This window comes from Ursus arctos, unplaced genomic scaffold (genome assembly GCF_023065955.2).
Source record: "Ursus arctos isolate Adak ecotype North America unplaced genomic scaffold, UrsArc2.0 scaffold_31, whole genome shotgun sequence".
Lineage (NCBI taxonomy): Eukaryota > Metazoa > Chordata > Mammalia > Carnivora > Ursidae > Ursus > Ursus arctos.
In genome coordinates this window covers 19,192,553-19,212,262 of record NW_026622997.1, presented here as the reverse complement: position 1 = coordinate 19,212,262, position 19,710 = coordinate 19,192,553, and the positions used below count along the sequence as shown (strand labels likewise).

The window sequence follows — 19,710 nt, the reverse complement described above, 5'->3', positions numbered from 1 at the left end:
AGATAATTGAGATATGTCACTGTATAGTTTAAGGTGTACAGTATAGTTGTTTGATTTCCAAGTATTGTGAAATGATCACAGTGAGTTAAGTTAGCGTTTATCATCTCATAGAGATAAAAAGAGCAAAAACAGAAAAATTTTTTCCTGTAATGAGAATTTTTACAGCTTTCGTATATGTCATACAGCAGTGTTATTATAGCCATCATGCTGTACGTTACATTCCTAGCACTTGCATTATAACTGGAAATTTATACCTTTTGATCACCTTCCTCCGGTACCTACTCCCTCTGCTCTCTGCCTCTGGTAACCACAAATCTGATCTCTTTTTCTGAGTTTGGATTTTTTTTTTTTTAATTCCACATATCAGTAAGACCACACAGTATTTGTCTTTCCCTTTCTGATGTATTTCACTTAGGATAATACCCTCAAAATCCATCCATGTTGTCACAAATGGCAAGATTTCCTCATTTTTTATGGTTGAATAATATTCCATTGTGTGTATTGTATGTGTATACACATTCATTTATCAGTGAATGCCTAGGTTGTTTCTGTGTCTTGACTATTGTAAATAATGCTGCTATGAACATTGGGGTGCAGATATCTTTTTGAGTTAGTGTTTTTGTTTCCTTTGGATAAATACCTAGAGGTGGGATTGCTGGATCATATGGTAGTTCTGTTTTCAATTTTTTAAGGATCCTCCATTATACTCTCCATAGTGGCTGTACCTGTTTACAGTCCCACCAACAGTGCACTGAGGGTTGCCTTTTCTCATCATCGTCACCAGCATTTGTTATGTCTTTTTGATGATGGCCATTCTAACAGGTGGGAGGTGGTATAGTTTCTTTTGTGGTTTTGATTTGCATTTCCATGAAAATTAGGATGTTGAGCATCTTTTCATATACCTGTTGCCCATTCATCTGTCTTTGCGGAAATGTGTAGTGAGGTCTTTTGCACATTTTTAAAAATTGAATTATTTGGGGAGGTTTTTTTTGGTATTGAATTGTATATGTTCCTTATATATGTTGAATATTAACTTTTTGTCAGATACATGGTTTGCAAATATTTTTTCCCATTCTGTAGGCTCTTTTCACTTTATTATTCTTTTGCTCTGCAGAAGCTTTTTAATTTGATATAGTCCCACTTCTTTTTGTTGCTTGTTCTTAAGGTGTCTTATTCAAAAAAATCATTGTCAAGACCCATGTCATGGAACTTTTTATCTACGTTTTCTTTTAGGAATTTCATGGTTTCAGGTCTTACATTTAAGTCTTTAATCCATTTTGACTTAATTTTTGGAAGAGGTATAAGATAGGGGTATAGTTCCATTATTTTACATGAGAATATCCCATTTTCACAGGATCATTTATTGAAGACACTGTCTTTTCCATTGAGTGTTCTTGGATCCCTTGTCAAATATTAGTTGACCACATATGCTTGGGGTTATTTCTGGACTTTCTGTTCTGTTCCATTGATTTATTTGTTTTTATGCAAGTTCCGTACTGTTTAGATTACTGTACCTCTATAGTGTAGCTTGAAATCAGGAAATGTGATGCCTCACTCTTTATTCTTGTTTATTAGGATTGTTTTGGCTATTTGGGGTCTTTGTGGTTTCATATGTATTTTAGGATGGCTTTTTATACTTCTGTTTAAAAAAAAGCCACTAGAATCTTGATAGGGATTGCATTGAATCTATGGGTGGCTTTTGGTAGTATTGACATTTTAACAATACTCTTCCAGTCCATGAATGCGGGATATCTTTCCATTTAGTTTTCATCTTCGATTTCTTAAATCATTGTCTTACAGCTTTCAGAGTAGAGATCTTTCCCCTTCTGGGTTAAGGTGATTCCCAACTATTTTATTGTTTTCTATACTATTGTAAATGGGATTGTTTTATTTTTCAGATAATTTATTGTTAAAGAAATGCTACCGATTTTTGTATGTTAATTTTGTATCTTGCAACTTTATTGTGTGTGTTGATTAGATCTAACAGGTTTTTTGGTGGAGTCTTCAGGATTTTCTATGTATAAAATTATGTCATCTGCAAATAGAGACAATTCTCCTTCTTCCTTTCCATTTCTGATGCCTTTTATATCATTTTCTTGTCTGATTGCTCTGGCAAGGAGTTCTTAGTACTATGTTGAATAGGAGTGGTGAGATTGGGCACCAGGAAAACTTTCAGCCTTTCACCATCGAGTATGGTGTTAGCCGTGAGCTTATATAAGGTTTTTATTATGTTGAGTTATGCTCCTTTTACACTTAATTTGTTAAGAGTTTTTATCATGAGCAGATGTTGAATTTTGTTAGATGCCTTTTCTGCATCTATTGAGATGATCACGTGATTTTTTGTGTCTTTCTATTACTGTGGTGCATCACATTGATTTGCAGATGTTGAACCATCCTTTCATCCCGATATAAATCCCACTTGATCATGGTGAATGATTCTTTTAATGTGCTGCTGAATTCAACTTGCTAGTATTTTATTGAGAGTTTTTGCACCTATATTCATCAGGGATATTGGGCTGTAGTTTTCTTTTCTGATATTGTCCTTTATAGGTTTGGTGGCAGAGTCCGCTGGCCTCCTAAAATGAGTTTGGGAGTATTCCTTCCTCTTCATTTTTTGGAAGAGGTTTTTTTTGTTTTGTTTTTTTATTTTTTTATTTTTTTTTTTAAGATTTTATTTATTTATTTGACAGAGGGAGAGACAGCCAGTGAGAGAAGGAATACAAGCAGGGGGAGTGGGAGAGGGAAGAAGCAGGCTTCCCACTGAGCAGGGAGCCCAGTGTGGGGCTTGATCCCAGAACCCTGGGATCACGCCCTGAGCTGAAGGCAGACGCGTAACGACTGAGCCACCTAGGCGCCCCGAAAGAGTTTGAGAAGGATTGGCATTAATTCTTCTTGAAATGTTTAGTAAAATTCACCAGTGAAGGCATTTCATCCTGGGCTTTCCTTCATTGGGAGATTTTTGATTACCGATTCAATCTCCTTACTAGTGATTGCTATTCAAACTTTCTGTTTCTTCCTGATTCAGTTTTGGTAGTCTGTACGTTTCTAAGAATTTTCCCATTTCCTCTAGGTTTTCCAGTTTGTTGATGTATAGTTGTTCATAGTAGCCTCTTACGATTCTTTGTATTTTTGTGGTGTCAATTATAATGTCTCCTTTTCCATTTATAATTTTGATTTGGGTCCTCTGTCTTTTTTTTTCTGTGGTTAGTCTAGCTAAAGTTTTGTCAATTATGTTTCTCTTTTCAGAAAATCAACTCTTAGTTTGGTTAATCTTTTCTATTGTTTTCCTATTCTCTATTTCATTTATTTCTTCTCTAATCTTTATTATTTCCTTCCTTCTGCTAACTTTGGCCTCAGTTTTTGTTTTTTTTCTAGTTTCTTAAAGTGTAGAGTTAGGTTGTTTATTTGCAATCTTCTTAACAGGCATTTGGTATGAACTTCCCTTTTAAAACTGTATCCCATAAGTTTTGGTATGTTGTATTTCCATTTTCATTTGTTTCAAGATACATTTTTATTTCCTGTTTAGTTTCTTCTTTGATTCATTGATTGGTCAGGGGTGAGATTTTCAATGACTGATGCAGTCTCTTTACTAGTTACCAAATTTTCTATTTCTTTGGGATTCAATCTTGGTAGGTTTTGTTTTCATAGGAATTTGTCTCTTTTTTATTTTAATTTTTTTTGAAGATTTTATTTATTCACTTGAGAGAGAGCACGTGCACATGAGCACAAGTGGGGATGGAGGGACAGAGGGAGAGGGAGAAGCAGGCTCCCCGCTGAGCAGGGAGCCCAAAGTGGAGTGCGATCCCAGGACCCTGAGATCATGACCTGAGCCGAAGGCAGACGCTTAATGACTGAGCCCCCCAGGCGCCCCTGTTTATCTCTCCTAATGTTTATTTTTTCTGCCTTCTGCTAGCTTTGGGTTCAGTTTGTTCTTTTTCCACTTCCTTAAGTTGTGAAGTTAGGCTGTTGATTTGAGATCTTTCTTCTGTTTAAATGTAAGGCATTTATAGTTATAAATTTCACTCAAAACCCTGTTTTTCCTGAGTCGCATAAGTTTTGGTATGTTGTGGTTTTATTTTCATTCATCTCTTAACATTCTCTGATTTCCCTTATGATTTTTTCTTTGATCAATTGATTATTTAAAAGTGTTTAATTTCCACAGATTTGTGAATTTTCCAGTTTTGGTTTTTTTTTTAAGATTTTATTTGTTTATATGACAGAGAGAGAGACAGCCAGTGGGAGAGGGAACACAGGCAGGAGGAGTGGGAGAGGAAGAAGCAGGCTCATAGCGGAGGAGCCTGATGTGGGGCTTGATCCCAGAACTCCAGGATCACACCCTGAGCCAAAGGCAGACGCTTAATGACTGAGCCACCCAGGCGCCCCCCAGTTTTCCTTTTGTCTTTGATTTCAAACTTCATCCCATTGTGATTAGAAAAGATACTTCCTATGATCTCTCTCTCTTTTTGTTTAAAAAATATATAAACTTTTTTAGAGCAGTCTTAGGTTAGCAAAATTGAGCAAAAGTTTCAGAGATTTCTCATTTACCCCCTTTAAAAAAATCTGTTGCAAGTTAATTTGTGGCTTAGCAGATGATCTGTCCTGGAAAATCTCCCATGTACACTTGAGAAGAATGTGTGTGCTGCTGTTGTGGGTAGAGTGTTCTGTATGTATCGGTTATATCTAGTTGGTTTATTGTGGTGTTCAGGTCCTCTTGTGTTTATCTTTTGTCTGGTCATTTTAACCATTCATTATTAAGAGTGGGGTATTGAAGTCTCTGTTATTGGAGAACGGTTTATTTCTCTCTTCTGTCAATTATTGCTTTGCGTATTTTGAAGATTTGGTACAAGCATACAATTATGAAAACCAGGAAATTAACACTGCTTCATAACCTACAGACCTCATTCAGATTTCATCGGCTATCCTACTAATGTCCTTATTTTGGGACCAGGATCCAATCCAGAATGATTGGTTATATTTAGTCACCGCACCTCCTTCATCTCCGTTAATCTGGAACAGTTCCTGAGTCTTTGTTTTTCATAACCTTGACACTTTTGAAGAGTACTTTTTGTTATTTTGCAAATTATTATTTTGCAGAATGCCCCTCAGTTTTGGTTTACATGCTTTTTTTTTCCCTCATGATTAAATTAAAGTCTGGGTTTTCGGTGATGGGTAGTAAGGAGGGCACATATTGCATGGTGCACTGGGTGTTATACACAACTAATGAATCATCGAGCCTTACATCGAAAACCGGGGATGTACTGTATGGTGACTAACATAATATAATAAAAAATCATTATTAGTAAAAAAAAAAAAAATAAAAAAATAAAGTCTGGGTTTTTTTGTTTTTTGTTTTTGTTTTTGTTTTTTTTTTTTGCAAGAATACCAGAAGGGCAATGGTGTGTCCTTCTCAGGGCATCACATTAATAGACACAGGATGTTTATATGTTTCATTACTGTGGATCACATGGTTAGGGAAGTGTCTGCCTGGTTTCTACACTGTTGTGCTATTTCCCCCTTTTTAATTTACGGGTGTCCTGTGGGGGAGATACTTTGAGACTATGTAATAAATATGCTGTTTCTCTTCATAATTTCTCTCATTAATTTTAGCATGCATTAGAATTCTTGCCTGAAACAATTATTGTTGCATTTACCAAGTGGTGATATATCTTTTAATAAGATTTTATTTATTTAGTTGAGAGAGAGAGAGCATGAGAGGGGGGAGGGTCAGAGGGAGAAGCAGACTCCCCACTGAGCAGGGAGCCCAATGTGGAACTTGTTCCTGGGACTCCCAAGATCATGACCTGAGCTAAAGGCAGTCGCATTACCTACTGAGCCACGCAGGCGTCCCCCTACCAAGTGGTGATATTTTATTTTTATCATATTTCTACAGTTATTCATTGAAATTCTATAGGAGAATTTCCCCCTTCTCCATTCATTTGTTCAGTTGTTTATTTAAATCACTATGAACTCATGGTATTTTGTTTTTAGCGCTTGAGTTATAACCCGTCACTACCATTATTTATTTTGTTGCTCAGATTGTCCCAGGTTTTGCCTTTGGAAGCCCCTTCAAGTTTCTTCTACGTCATTGTGACATGTCCCCATTATTTTTGAGTTGTTTTTTTTCTTAGGGCACCAAAGGATGTTCCAGGCTCATCTGTAGATGGTATTTTTTTCAATGTGTGGTTTGCATTTTGAATTATTTTTTGCTTTTTTTCAGGTATGAAGATACATGGGCTGCACTTCACAGAAGAGCCAAGGAATGTGCAAGTGCTGGAGAGGTAAAGAACTGGCTAACCTTAGACTAGCGGAAACAATACCTGTTGGCAGTGTTGAAGGCTAGTTGTTAAGGAATTACATTGGGGCATACGTTAAAATGTTTTGCAGTCTATCTGAAATTGAATTTAATAATTGAATTTAATTTGAATTTAATAATTCAATTAATAATTGAATTTAGTAATCTGAAATGAATTTAATTTGATTATGAAATTCCCTCAGTTACATTTTTGTGATTTCTCTAAACTAAGCTTAAGATTAGTTAGGCTTACAGAGTTTATAACTTTAATTCTTAAGTCACAAGTAGATACTTGGCTAGCTAGGTATAATGTTTTGAATTTGAGTCTGATGCCTAAAATCATTAATTTGCTTAACAAATAAATGTAAACATTGCAGGGGTCATCCTCAATTCACTCAGAAGAAAAAACTGTTTTCTAGCAGTATGTATAGAGTGCATAATGAATAAAAGTGACTTGTAATTAAAAGTATTTGGTACATGTACTAAAAGCTTTATTAGCCAAGATCAGATACTCTGTGCTACTGATGTCAAACTTACTTCTTTCTAAAAACACTTCTGTGATTCTGACTTAATTAATTTAAACTGACTTTCCTTATCACTTATCTAAATTAGTGAAGCCGTAACAGTTACATAGAGTAGAATAATACATGTGATGAAAGTTAGACATTAGTGTTTCTCTTAGAAATTACTGAAAAGGGGGAGTGGAGGTTTCTGGGAGTAAGGCAGACCAGGTACCTTGAAAAGCCCTGTAGCTTTAAAACACTTAAATAGTGGATAGATTTTTAAAAAATTATTTAATGCATTAGGCTCACAAAAACTAAGGGAGATCCTGAAGCCCCCCCCCCCCAAAAAAGAAGAAGAAAACAAAAAAAAGAGCAGAGAACTGAAATCAGAGTGGTTAAAAAAAACCTGTGGAAGCTGGAGTAAAATACTAAAGTAAAAGCTTTCAAGATTTATGGAGGAAGGAGACTGTGGGGAACTGGATCTGAGTCTTCTGCACAAAGCTCTTGAATCTTTGAAGTGGCTGCATCCCTCAGTGAAAGGTGAAGATAGGATACAAGAGCTCCCTGTCTACGAAAAGAGGCAACATGGAAACCTCTCCGTCTTCTTAACAACTTGGAATAAATACGGTCCCCTTTCTAGATTTATTACTGTCGCCTTGGCCTCATTTCAGCATGGGGCTCCAATTATACTTCCTGCACAACTGAGGAACCGCTGAATTAAGAATGAAAGGACCACAGGTGACTATGTTTTTTGATACCCAACAGAAACAAACACAAATGCTACATGGATGAAGCTATGTAAACCTAGGCCCCTCAGTATTTCTACAGATTAATTTTCTACCACCCCTCTAAAAAAAAAAATTAGTAAACGCACAAAGGAATATACTGTCCAAAGTTTGAGAGGCACCAGAAGCAAAGAGTAAAATTTAGCCTACAGAGAATGTTAGATATTGCACTGTTGGATACAGACTATTAAATAGGTAAATGAAAAGTCATTTAAAGCTTTTGTAGAGATAAAAGGTAGAGTAAGAAATGAATGAGGAATAAGACTTTATCAAACATGACTTTAGAAATTCGCTGAGATTAAAAACCCCAGAGTGTGCTTCTGCAGCAATTATATACAAATGAAGAAAGACTATGGTGACGTAGAAGGGGTCTCTGAGATAAGAAAGTGGAAAATGCGAAAGACGAGTTAATAGAGAATAGTTCTAGAAGATCTGGAGGTTGAACCAAATGAGATGACCAGTATTAGACTACTTTTGATCTGTAAAGTTAGAGTTTCATATGGATCAACCTATCTAATTAATAAACATTCTAGAAAGAATGAGGGAAAGACAATGTAGGAGAAGATCAGTATACAAAAGACAAATAGAATTACAAGGAAAAAAACCAGATAAATCCATAATCCAAATTGAGAGAATTTTAATGCATTCCTCTTAATTGAGAGGGGAAAAAAACACATAAGTATGGGTAAAGGAGATTTAAATAGTATGTTTAACAAACTTCACTGGATGGACAAATATAGAATACTGTCCCAGCAAATATAAAATACAGGTTCCTTGAAGCATATTTGGAACACATAAAAATTGACCATGTACTGAGGCATAAAGAATCCTCAACAGGTTTCATATAAGTGAAGTCATGCAGAATATTCTCTGATCTCACTGCAAATGAAGCTGAATCAATTCAGGAAAACAATTTTGAAAATTCCATATGTTTGGAAATAAAAAAAATATTATGAATATTTATGGCTCAAAGAAGGAAAAGTATTGAAAAATTTTAAAATTTACATATGAATTGTTGAATGAGCTAATCTAACTTAAGAATTTGGAAAGAGAATAGAATAAACCTCGAAGAAAGAATGAAAGATGACAAAAGTAAATGAAGTAGAATATAAAAATACAGTAGGAGCTAAACAAAGTGGAAAGTTCCTTTTAAGGTTTACTTATTTATTTTTTTAGTAATCTCTACACCCACCATGGGGCTTGAACTCACATCCCAAGATCACACGCTCTACCAACTGAGCCAGCCAGGTGCCCCCAAAGTGAAAAATGCTTTGAGAAGACTAATACAGTAGACAAATCTCTGGTGATACTCATCAAGAAACAAATAATTTTAAGAATTGAAGGGAATGTAACCAGTTATCGCACAGAGAGAGATTAAGAGTTTATGAACAATTCTGACAAATTCAAAAAGTTAGATGAAAGGGCAGAAATCCTAGAAATTCTTACCAAAACCAATTCTAGAAGCAATTCAAATCCTAACTAGTATTAATGATTAAAAATTTTTTTCTGCTACTTAAGCACCAGGTCTGCAGAGTTAGATAGGAGATTACTGTCAAACTTTCAGGGAATCATTTTCAGTGTTAGACAAACTTTTGCAGCAAATGAAGAAAGAGGAAACTGTGCCCACCTCATAATGAAACCCAACAAGGGAAGTATGAGAAAATGACATTGAAATCTAGTCTCAGTCATGAATATAGATATAAAAATTATAAACATCTTTCACCTAACTTCAGTTTCTGAAAATCAGATGTTCTATGCAAAAACTCTAGCGAGGATCCTGTTTCCCATATTCTAAATTGGGGAAGTTATAATGTGTTATGTGTCAACCCAAAACCCTCAACCAACTTGCCCAAATATATTTAAAACCAGCAGAATGTCTACACGTGGGTAGCAGTCTGTTAGGGTGTAAAGTGCTAAGGCATAGTTTTCTGATTACCAAAGCTTTAACGTACTTGTTTGTAAACAGTTGCTTGTGTGCAGCATGGGGCCCCTCAACACTAGCAACACGCACGGCCTGCGTCTCCTTTGTGGTTGTGCTGCTTATACTGCCTTGTGATTGTGTATGCTAACAACTGTATTTGAAATATAACTTGAGACTCTTGCGCAGTGTTTTAAAATGTGTATCAAGCTTAAATGTAAAGTTTTCCTGTATAAATACTAGCCAGAACTTTGTATTGTTGTATGTCCTGTGAGTGCAGGATGATAGACAGAAGGCATTCTACCGGGAGACATTCTGCAGTGTGTGGTTGTGTTGGCAAACCCAGCAGTGCATAAAAAACAAAATACACCAGGTTTATTTCAGGATTGAAAAGTTGACATTAGAGACCTTTTTTTTTTTTTTTTTTAAAGAGAAAAAGTGGGGGAGGGGAGAGGGACAGAGAGAATCTTAGGCTCCATGCCTAGCATAGATCCTGGCTCAGGGCTGGATCGCATGACCCTTCGATAATGACCTGAGCTGAAATCAAGAGTTGGACACTTAACTGACTGAGCCGCCCATGCTTCCCGACCTTAGAGGTCTTTTAAATGCAATTGACTGTGTTAACATACTAAAGGAGAAAAATATGTGATCGTCAGATGCAGAAAATACAATGAATCGGTTGTACAATATAATACAATCAAATGTAGAAATTCGATAAAATTAAGCATCTACTTAGAGTAAAATGATTTAGCAGGTTTTTTGTGGAAGATAACCTCTTTGGCTGATATCTACCAAAGCCTGCAGTATTTGACTTACAGTGCATTGATCCCGTGTTCAACCTTCTTGCTAAATCCTCTTTTTTTTTTTTTTTAAGATTTTATTTGAGAGAGCAAGCATGGGGGGGGGACAGAGGGAGAGGGAGAAGCAGACTCCCCACTGAGCAGGACCGAGCTCAATCCCAGGACCCTGGGATCATGACTTGAGCCTAAGGCAGACACTTAACTGACTGAGCCACCCAGGAGTCCCTAAATCCTCTTTTCCACTAATTTGTATTTGGGTATGGGAATTCTTTTGTGTAAGTGGTAGGTTTTGTTTCTTCCCTCCTAATGTGTACAACTTCCATTTCTTCGTGTCTTTTCACACTGGGTAGAACGTCCAGCATCATGCTGAGTAAGAGTAGATGAAGACCTTCATTCACATTTTGACTTCTTCAGAGTTGAATGTGAAAGGGAAGTTATGGCTTTTGGGGAACAGTGGAAGACCTTTAAGACCTCAGGGTAGAGAAAGATTTCTTAAGGAAGGCATTAATAATTTTTATCGAGGCTTCTACTCATTAAACAACACCATGAAAAAGTTAAGCAGTTCATAAAACAGAGGACACAAGTGTTCAGAAAATATGAACAACATATACAAACCAATAAAAAGAGGGAGCAAAATATAGAAGTGAGCAAAAGATATGACCAGGTATTTTACAGATGAAAAAATAGGAGTGGCCGATAAACATGAAAATGTGTTTCAAGCTGATTAGTAATCAAAGAAATACAAGTTGAAACCACAAATTTATACTCGTTAGATTATTAGAAATTTAAGCTTCACGTTTCTGTGCCGATGGTCATTATTTTCAGAGGACAGTTTTGGTTTCTTCCCTGGGAAGAAACATGAGGAGGAGCAACCAGAACCAGGGAGTGTAAGTCCATTGCCACGATGGCGTTAGAAAACATGCTTTGGCGGTGCTGCCTAGGTGGTCAGTCGGTGAAGCGTCTGCCTTCGGCTCAGATCATGATCCCAGGGTCCTGGAATCGAGCCCCGCAGCGGGTTCTCCACTCAGCGAGGAGCCTACTTCTCCCTCTCCCTCCTGCTCCCTCTACTCATGCTCTCTCTCTCTCTGTCAAATAAATAAAACCTTAAAAAAAAAAAAAAAAAAGAAAGAAAACATGCATTGGCATTAAGCAGGAGTTGAAGTTGGAGGTACGTCTCCAATGCAGTTCTGCGCCTGGGGATATCCCCAGAGCATTGCATCTCACGCTTTCCCCTCATAATACTGGTGTGGCACGTATTTCCTCTGATAACGTTGCCATGGATTATTACATAGTAAACAGATGAGGCTACTTGAAGTCACAGGTAGAGAGGCCAGGGCGGCCTTATGACCCCAAGGCCTATTGAGCCACTCTGTGTGATGAGAGCCGTACCTCGGATGCATCTGTAACTCACTGGTGAGACTTGGACGTGTGCACCCGGAGATTTGTAGTGGAATGTTTGAGCAGGTTTTTTGAAACTAGACAGTCCCACAGTCCATCTACAGAATAAATCACAGTGTCAATCGTAAAATCAAATACCATACAGCAGTGAAAATTAGTGAACTGCTGCATCTGTGTGAATCAGCATGGGTGAGTCCCACAGTGCTCAGCAAAGACCGGATCCTGTCGAAGAGCTTTAACAAGTAATTGCCTTGATTATAAGAAGTATTTCATAATAAAACATACAGGAGAAAGAATTTCCTGTAAGATATGTTGGTGAATTTATGCTATTTGGGGACCTTAAATGTATTCATGCAGTTATTTTAAGACCCACATCTGATCAAAAGTGCTTCTGTTGCTTTCCAGAAATACAGTGCTTAGCTTTAAAAATGAAAATTTTGGGGGTGCCTGGGTGGCACAGTTGGTTAAGTGTCCAACTCTTGGTTTCAGCTCAGGTTGTGATCTCAGGGTCCTGAGGTTGCTGCCTGTCAGATCAAGCCCACGCTCAGCATGGAATCTGCTTAAGACTCTCCCTCTGTCTTTCCTTTGGCCCCTATCCCCAGCATGCACGTGTGCATGTGCTGGCTTGTGTGCGCGCACGCGTGCTCTCTCTCTCTCATGCTCACGGGAATAAGTCTTTTTTAAAAATTTTTTGTTTTTTTATTTAAATTCAATTAACATATAGTGTATTGTTTCATAGGTAGAGTTCAGTGATTCATCACTTGTGTATAACACCGAGTACTTATTACGTCATGTGCCCTCCTTAATGCCCATCACCCGGTTACTCCATGGCCCCACCCCCCTCCCCTCCAGCAACCTTCAGTTTGTTTCCCATGATTAATAGTCTCTTATGGTTTGTCTCCCTCTCTGATTTCATCTTGTTTTATTGTTTTCTCCCTTTCCTATGTCCTCTGTTTTGTTTCTTAAATTCCACACGAGTGAAATCATATCATAATTGTTTTTCTCTGATTGACTTATTTCACTAAGCATAATACCCTCTAGTTCCATCCACGTCATGGCAAACAGCAAGATATCATTTTTTTGGATGGATGAGTAATATTCCTGTGTGTGTATGTGTATGTATATACTGTATCTTATTCATTCATCTGTCGATGGACATCTGGGCTCTTTCCATACTTGGCTGTTGTGGACATTGCTGCTATAAACATTGGGGTGCAGGTGCCCCTTCAGATCACTACATCTGTACTTTTGGGGTAAATACCCAGTAGTGCAATTGCTGGGTTGTAGGGTAGCTCTATTTTCAACTTTTTGAGAAACCTCCATACTGTTTTCCAGAGTGGCTTTACCAGGTTGCATTCCCACCAACAGTGTGAGAGGGTTCCTCTTTCTCCACATCCTCTCCAACATTTGTTGTTTCTTGCCTTGTCAGTTTTTGCCATTCTAATTGGTGTGAGGTGGTATCTCATTGTGGTTTTGATTTGTATTTCCCTGATGGCGAGTGATGTGGAGCATTTTTTTCACGTGTCCATTGGCCATTTGTATGTCTTCTTTGGAGAAATGTCTGTTCATGTCTTCTGCCCATTTCTTGATTGGATTATTTGTTCTGTGGGTGGTTAGTTTGGTAAGTTCTTTATAGATTTTGGATATTAGTCCTTTATCTGATCATTTGCAAGTATCTTCTCCCATTCTGTCAGTTGTCTTTTGGTTTTGTCAACTGTTTCCTTTGCTGTGCAAAAGCTTTTTATCTTGATGAAGTCCCAGTAGTTCGTTTTTGCCTTTGTTTGCCTTGCGTTTGGAGACGTGTCTAGCAAGAAGTTACTGAGGCCAAAGTCACAGTGGTTGCTGCCTGTGTTCTCCTCTAGGATTTTGATGGATTCCCATCTCACATTTAGATCTTTCATTCATTTTGAGTCTATTTTTGTGTATGGTGTAAGAAGATGGTCCAGTTTCATTCTTCCGCATGTGGCTGTCCAATTTTCCCAACAGCATTTGTTGAAGAGACTGTCTTTTTTGCATTGGATATTCTTTCCTGTTTTGTCAAAGATTAGTTGACCATAGAGTTGAGGGTCCATTTCTGGGCTCTGTATTCTGTTCCATTGATCTATGTGTCTGTTTTTGTGCCAGTACCATACTATCTTGATGGTTACAGCTTTGTAATATAGCTTGAAGTCTGGCATTGTGATGCCACCAGCTTTGGTTTTCTTTTTCAACATTCCTTTGGCTATTCGGGTCTTTTCTGGTTCCATACAAATTTTAGGATTATTTGTTCTAGCTTTGTGAAAAATGTCGATGGTATTTTGATAGAGATTGCATTGAATGTGTAGATTGCTCTAGGTAGCACAGACATTTTAACAATATTTGTTCTTCCAATCCATGAACATGGAACGTTTTTCCATTTCTTTGTGTCTTCCTCAATTTCTTTCATGAATGTTCTGTAGTTTTCTGAGTACAGATCCTTTGCCTCTTTGGTTACTTTTATTCCTAGATATCTTATGGGTTTTGGTGCTATTGTAAATGGGATCGATTCCTTAATTTCTCTTTCTTCTGTCTCATTGTTAGTGTATAGAAATGCAGCTGATTTCTGTGCATTGATTTTATATCCTGCAACTTTGCTGAATTCCTGTATGAGTTCTGGCAATTTTGGGGTGGAGTCTTTTGTGTTCTCCACATGGAGTATCATGTCATCTGCAAAGAGTGAGAGTTTGACAACATCTTTGCCAATTTGGATGCCTTTTATTTCTTTTTGTTGTCTGATTGCTGAGGCTAGGCATTCTAGTACTATGTTGAACAGCAGTAGTGATAGCGGACATCCCTGTCATGTTCCTGACCTTAAGGGTAGAAGCTTTGTCTTTCCCCGTTGAAAGTGATATTTGCTGTGGGCTTTTCATATATGGCTGTTATGGTATTAAGGTATGTTCCCTCTATCCCTACACTGTGGAAAGTTTTTTTTTTTTTTTAAGATTTTATTTATTTATTTGACAGAGAGAGAGACAGCCAGCAAGAGAGGGAACACAAGCAGGGGGAGTGGGAGAGGAAGAAGCAGGCTCATAGCAGAGGAGCCTGATGTGGGGCTCAATCCCATAACGCGGGGATCACGCCCTGAGCCGAAGGCAGACGCTTAATGACTGCGCCACCCTACACTGTGGAAAGTTTTAATCAAGAAAGGGTGCTGTACTTTGTCACAGGCTTTTTCTGCATCTGTTGAGAGGATCATATGGTTCTGTCCTTTTATTAATGTCGTGCATCACATTGATTGATTTACAGATGTTGAACCACCCTTGCAGCCCAGGAATAAATCCTGCGTGGTCGTGGTGAATAATCTTTTTAATGTACTGTTGGATCCTGTTGGGTAGCATGTTGGTGAGAATTTTGGCATCCATGTTCCTCAGGGATATTGGTCTGTAATTTTCCTTTTTGGTGGGATCTTTATCTGGTTTTGGGATTAAGGTAATCCTGGCCTCATAGAACAAGTTTGGAAGTTTTCTATTTTTTGAAACAGGTGTTAATTCTTCTTTAAACGTTTGGTAGAATTCCCCTGGGAAGCCATCTGGCCCTGGACTCTTGTTGGAGATTTTTGATTACTGCTTCAATTTCTTTGCTGGTTTTGGGTTTGTTCAGGTTTTCTATTTCTTCCTGCTTCAGTCTTGGTAGTTTATAGTTTCTAGAAATGCATCCATTTCTTCCAGATTTTTACAAATAAATCTTAAAAAAAAAAGTGAAAATTTATTTTCTGATGTATTGTTGAGACATACGTAAATATTTAAAATGCAAATCTTTAATATGCATAGTGTTAAACCTATGATGAATTGATTTTGTCAGACTGTTCTCATGTGTCTTTGGTGCCCTTTAACCAGACAACTTGCCGGGGCAAATATACTAAGAACCATTCATTTGTTTTTGACAAATTATTTTATACTCATCTACTTTAAAGCTAATTCTTACTATCTAGTCTTAAAATTCAGATGGTATCTTAGAAATGAACATTTGTGGTGAGTGTAACTTTAGGCTTTTTCTACATTGGTTTTTGTTTGTTTGTTTACAAGTTCTTTGACTTTTTTTTTCCTACCTAGCAATATATAAATGAATAGTTAATAGTGACTTTAGGGGCTAGACTCTGAGGGCAGTTTGTAAAAGTCAGACTTCCAGTGCGTTATTTGCTTCTAATTACCATTATTGTGAAACACTTGCTTGCCTTCGGATTGAACTCTTAAGATTCATGGTTGAGCAGTTTGAAGTGAAACTGGTCATACAAGACATGCTCCAGCGTGGTTCTCCTCTGGCTGTGGTAGAAAGTTCACTGAACCGGGTGTTAGAAATCCTAGTTTCTGCACTAGTCCGTTTGAACTTGGGCACCTAACTTAGTTTCTCTGTTGTTAGTTTCTCATCTTTAAAATGCATAACACCATTTACCCTGCTTATCATACGAAGTTGTTTGGAAATCACATGGAATTCTGTACCCCCAAACACTGAACTGTTGAGTTCGGTAGTCTCCTCCTTTTGTTTTCATGCTCCTGCTTCAGTGTCCACCAGAAGGAATTTTGGAATAAAGCACCGTGGGTTTGTCTTACTGCTTAAATTTGGTTTCCTGGTGTTTGATCTATATATTCATAATTATGGAAAAATTGGCCTTCTTGTGATGGATCATTTCTTATCATTAAGTAAAGTTTAAGAATAGTTTTTTAGACTATTTTCTTCTGCTAGCTTCTCACGTCTTCCTTTCATACAACCCTATAGCGCAGTCCCTACAATATTGATTGAGGGCCTGGACTTTAGTGTCAGATTCTGTGGGATTGATCTCAGTCCGTTGTGGCCTTTGGGAAAGAGGCATAACTTCATTACACCTGCGGGTCTTCACCTGTAAAATGGAGGTGATAAAAGTGCTTAGTTTATAAGGTTGCTGTGTGGTCTAAACAAGATAATGTACATAAATTGCTTAGCATAGGGCTTGGCACACAGAAAATGCTCAAAGTGTTTTTAGTATTATTGCATAATTATTGATAATGATTTCTGAGAATCCATTCAATCTCTCATTCTTTTAAATAAAAATGGCATTTTACTGTATTCTTACATCTTTTTCTATATATGTGCTGCTTCTATCCCGTATTGAGAATATAATTTTCAGTTTTGTGGAAGTTATGAACTAGATCATAGTTGTTTTAATGTTTATGTTGTACTTCAGTTTTCAGTGAGAGATGGTTAATATCAAAAATTGTTCTCGATTTTCCAAATTAACCAGGATAGTTAAGATTTAACTGACTTTACAAAAAAACACACCATGTACCAGGAAAAATATATTGTATTTATCCTCACATCAACGCTGTGATATAGGAATTATTTTTTTCTTCTTTTGAGTTTAAAAACTGAAGCTAAGAGGAGTTGGGAGGCCTGCTGCGAGGGTATAAGCAAGTGGGCAGGATCTGTTTTGTTTCATTCACCATTACATCTCCATAGCCTGAACAGTGCCGGGCAGACAGGGAGTGGTCGGTCAGTAGAAGTTTGTACAGATGAATTTTATGAATGCAGATCCTTGTGTCAAGCCTTAGTTTCCTTACTATTGCACAGCTAGATATGTTAGCATTGCTCAGCATTTCTTAAACTACTCTTAGACATCTTTATAAACCTGGTTGGCGATAGGCATTTTTAAGTATACAGAATTAACGAGCAGTGCGGCTTGAGTAAAGCTCAGTGGAGGCTTGTCTGGGAGAGATGATGTGGTCTTCTCTCTAGTGTGGGCCGGAGGGTAGTGGGGAGGTGTGCGAGCCAGGAAACACAGTAAGGAAATCAGGAGGCTTTTAACCTCTCTGTCGGAGCATAGTTCTTTTGTTGCCATGTTGGGAATTTCTAGAATATTAAAATGTAGAAACCGAAGCAATCTCGCACCACATACAAATAATTTTGCATCTAATTTTGATACTTTTATTTCTCTAAAGTTTTTTGTTACCTTAGTGGGATTCAGTAAGAATTTGGTGTATTCAGGGGTGCCTGGGTGGCTCAGTCAGTTAAGCATCTGACTCTTGATTTCGGCTCAGGTCATGCTCTCAGGGTCCTGGAATCAAGCCCCGCTTGTCCCTCTGCCCCCCCCCCCCCCGCTTGTGTGCGCACATGTGCACGTGCTCTCTCACTCTCTCAAATACATAAAATCTTAAAAAAGTCTTAAAAAAAAGAATTTGTTGTATTCATGTTCTAACTCCTGAAAAATCTTACTCTTGGGATGTGTAAATTGTCTTTTTTTTTTTTTTTTTAACTTAACTGTGAACTCTGATTTACAGATAGAATTCAAATGCATTTTCTTCTGTTATATAATGAGTTTTGCAGTCTTTGCATTTATTGTACTCCTGTGGTTATCTTTCACAGCTCTTGCTTATCACTGGTGGAGTTTTCAAAAGATGACCTCTCCCTGCTCCTTCTCAATCTTATTCTAAGCCCTTTCCCTCCTACCGTGTTAAGACCAAAACAAAATTGTCTGGGAGAAACTGATGTCTGTCATTTTCTGTACAGTCTTCACTAAAAGAAGTTAGCAATCTTTCGGGCCAGTCTAGTATGTCACAGCCCTGCTATTAGGAGCCCTTTACATCTGAATTCCGTCTTTGTTAACATAAGTGCTTTTCTCCTTTTTTCTGGAATCGATCACTTGCCTCAATTCCTTCACATACAAGCTTACCTTACTTTATGCAGTGTGTTCCTGTTTAAATATAGATTGAACCATATATATTCTAAATGCATTCAGTAACTTTTCTGTTCAAAAAAGTCCTTTTGTAAAGCAAATAATTACCTGGTAATTGTGGTTTGGGTTGTTTTTGTTTTCTTTTCGGTTGTTAGTGTCGGGTTTTTGATTTATTTTTTCTAGATTTGGGTTTTCAAATACATGGTTTACTTAAAAACAGGGTATACTTAGAAGTGATTTCTAAGGTCATTTCTGAACTTTCTCTTCTCCGGGTTAAAATGCAGTGAGACAAGTGGTAATTTGAGGTTTTCTGCACTGAATGTTAAGTTGGTGCTTTTCTAAGAAAGAAAACAACTCGAGTTTTCTCTGGGGTGTCCTGTTGGGGATCCTCAGGAGAGGGTTTAAAAGAGAACATTGAGTAACTCCCATTCTGCTGTCATTTCCTTGTGCCTGAACTCTGCCTTTACTTTGCTCCTCTCTTGCAGCTGGTGGACAGCGAGGTGGTTATGCTGTCAGCGCACTGGGAGAGGAAGAGGACGAGCCTGGTCGCGTTACAGGAGCAGCTCCAGCAGCTTCCTGGCTTATTAGCAGATTTGGAATCCATGACAGCAAATCTGAGTGAGTTTGATGTTTGTTATCGGCGTGTCACTTTTAGGAATGAGAATAATTTGGACTGAACTGGATAGAAATTCAGAGCCCTCTAAGAATGCGTGAAATTCCTGGTTAAATGATTTTTTGTAAAAGGGTGACTTATAGTTAATTTCATGTCTGACTAGCAGAGGATTGGGCAGGAAATAGTTTTAAAGTATAGAAATTATTTGTAAAATACACCACTAACCTTTACTGCCTCAGTTCAGCTCCGGAAACACAATTATAATTTGTTGGTTCTTAGGGTGACTCAGGGTTGTGTGTGTGACATTAGATCTCAGTTTAAAAGCATAAATATATAGGGGCGCCTGGGTGGCTCAGTTAGTTAAGTGTCCGACTGTTGATCTCAGCTCAGGTCTTGATCTAAGGGTTGTGAGTTTGAGTCCCACATTAGGCTCCATGCTCTGCATGGAGCCTACTTTAAAAAGTACAAATATATAAAATAAAAGGGGTTATAGTGACTTTGTCCTGGTTGTAGAATGTACTCTGGAAGTTATTGCTTTAAAAATTAGGTCTGCTTAGAGCTTTGTATCTTGAAATGTGTTTTTTTTCCCTCTTTGAACACTTGAGAGAGAAAACAAATCCAGGTAAATGAGGGTGCCTGTTTGGCTAAATTTATATCTATGGAAGTTCATATTCTTTTGTTTTCTTCATTGGAATGAATTATGCTGATATTCTTTGTTTCTTGGGTTTATAGTAAAA

At 37.6% G+C, this 19,710-nt stretch overlaps 1 protein-coding gene across 1 annotated transcript in view; it reads left to right on the top strand.

The window, feature by feature from the left end:
* The window catches only part of DTNBP1 (dystrobrevin binding protein 1), a 121,881-nt gene that overhangs the window by 13,992 nt on the left and 88,179 nt on the right, over positions 1-19,710 (top strand). The window contains exons 4-5 of the mRNA XM_026511529.4: positions 6,218-6,278; positions 18,846-18,978. Of these exons, the coding sequence (XP_026367314.1) occupies positions 6,218-6,278; positions 18,846-18,978 (194 nt within the window). The remainder of the gene's footprint in view (positions 1-6,217; positions 6,279-18,845; positions 18,979-19,710) is intronic.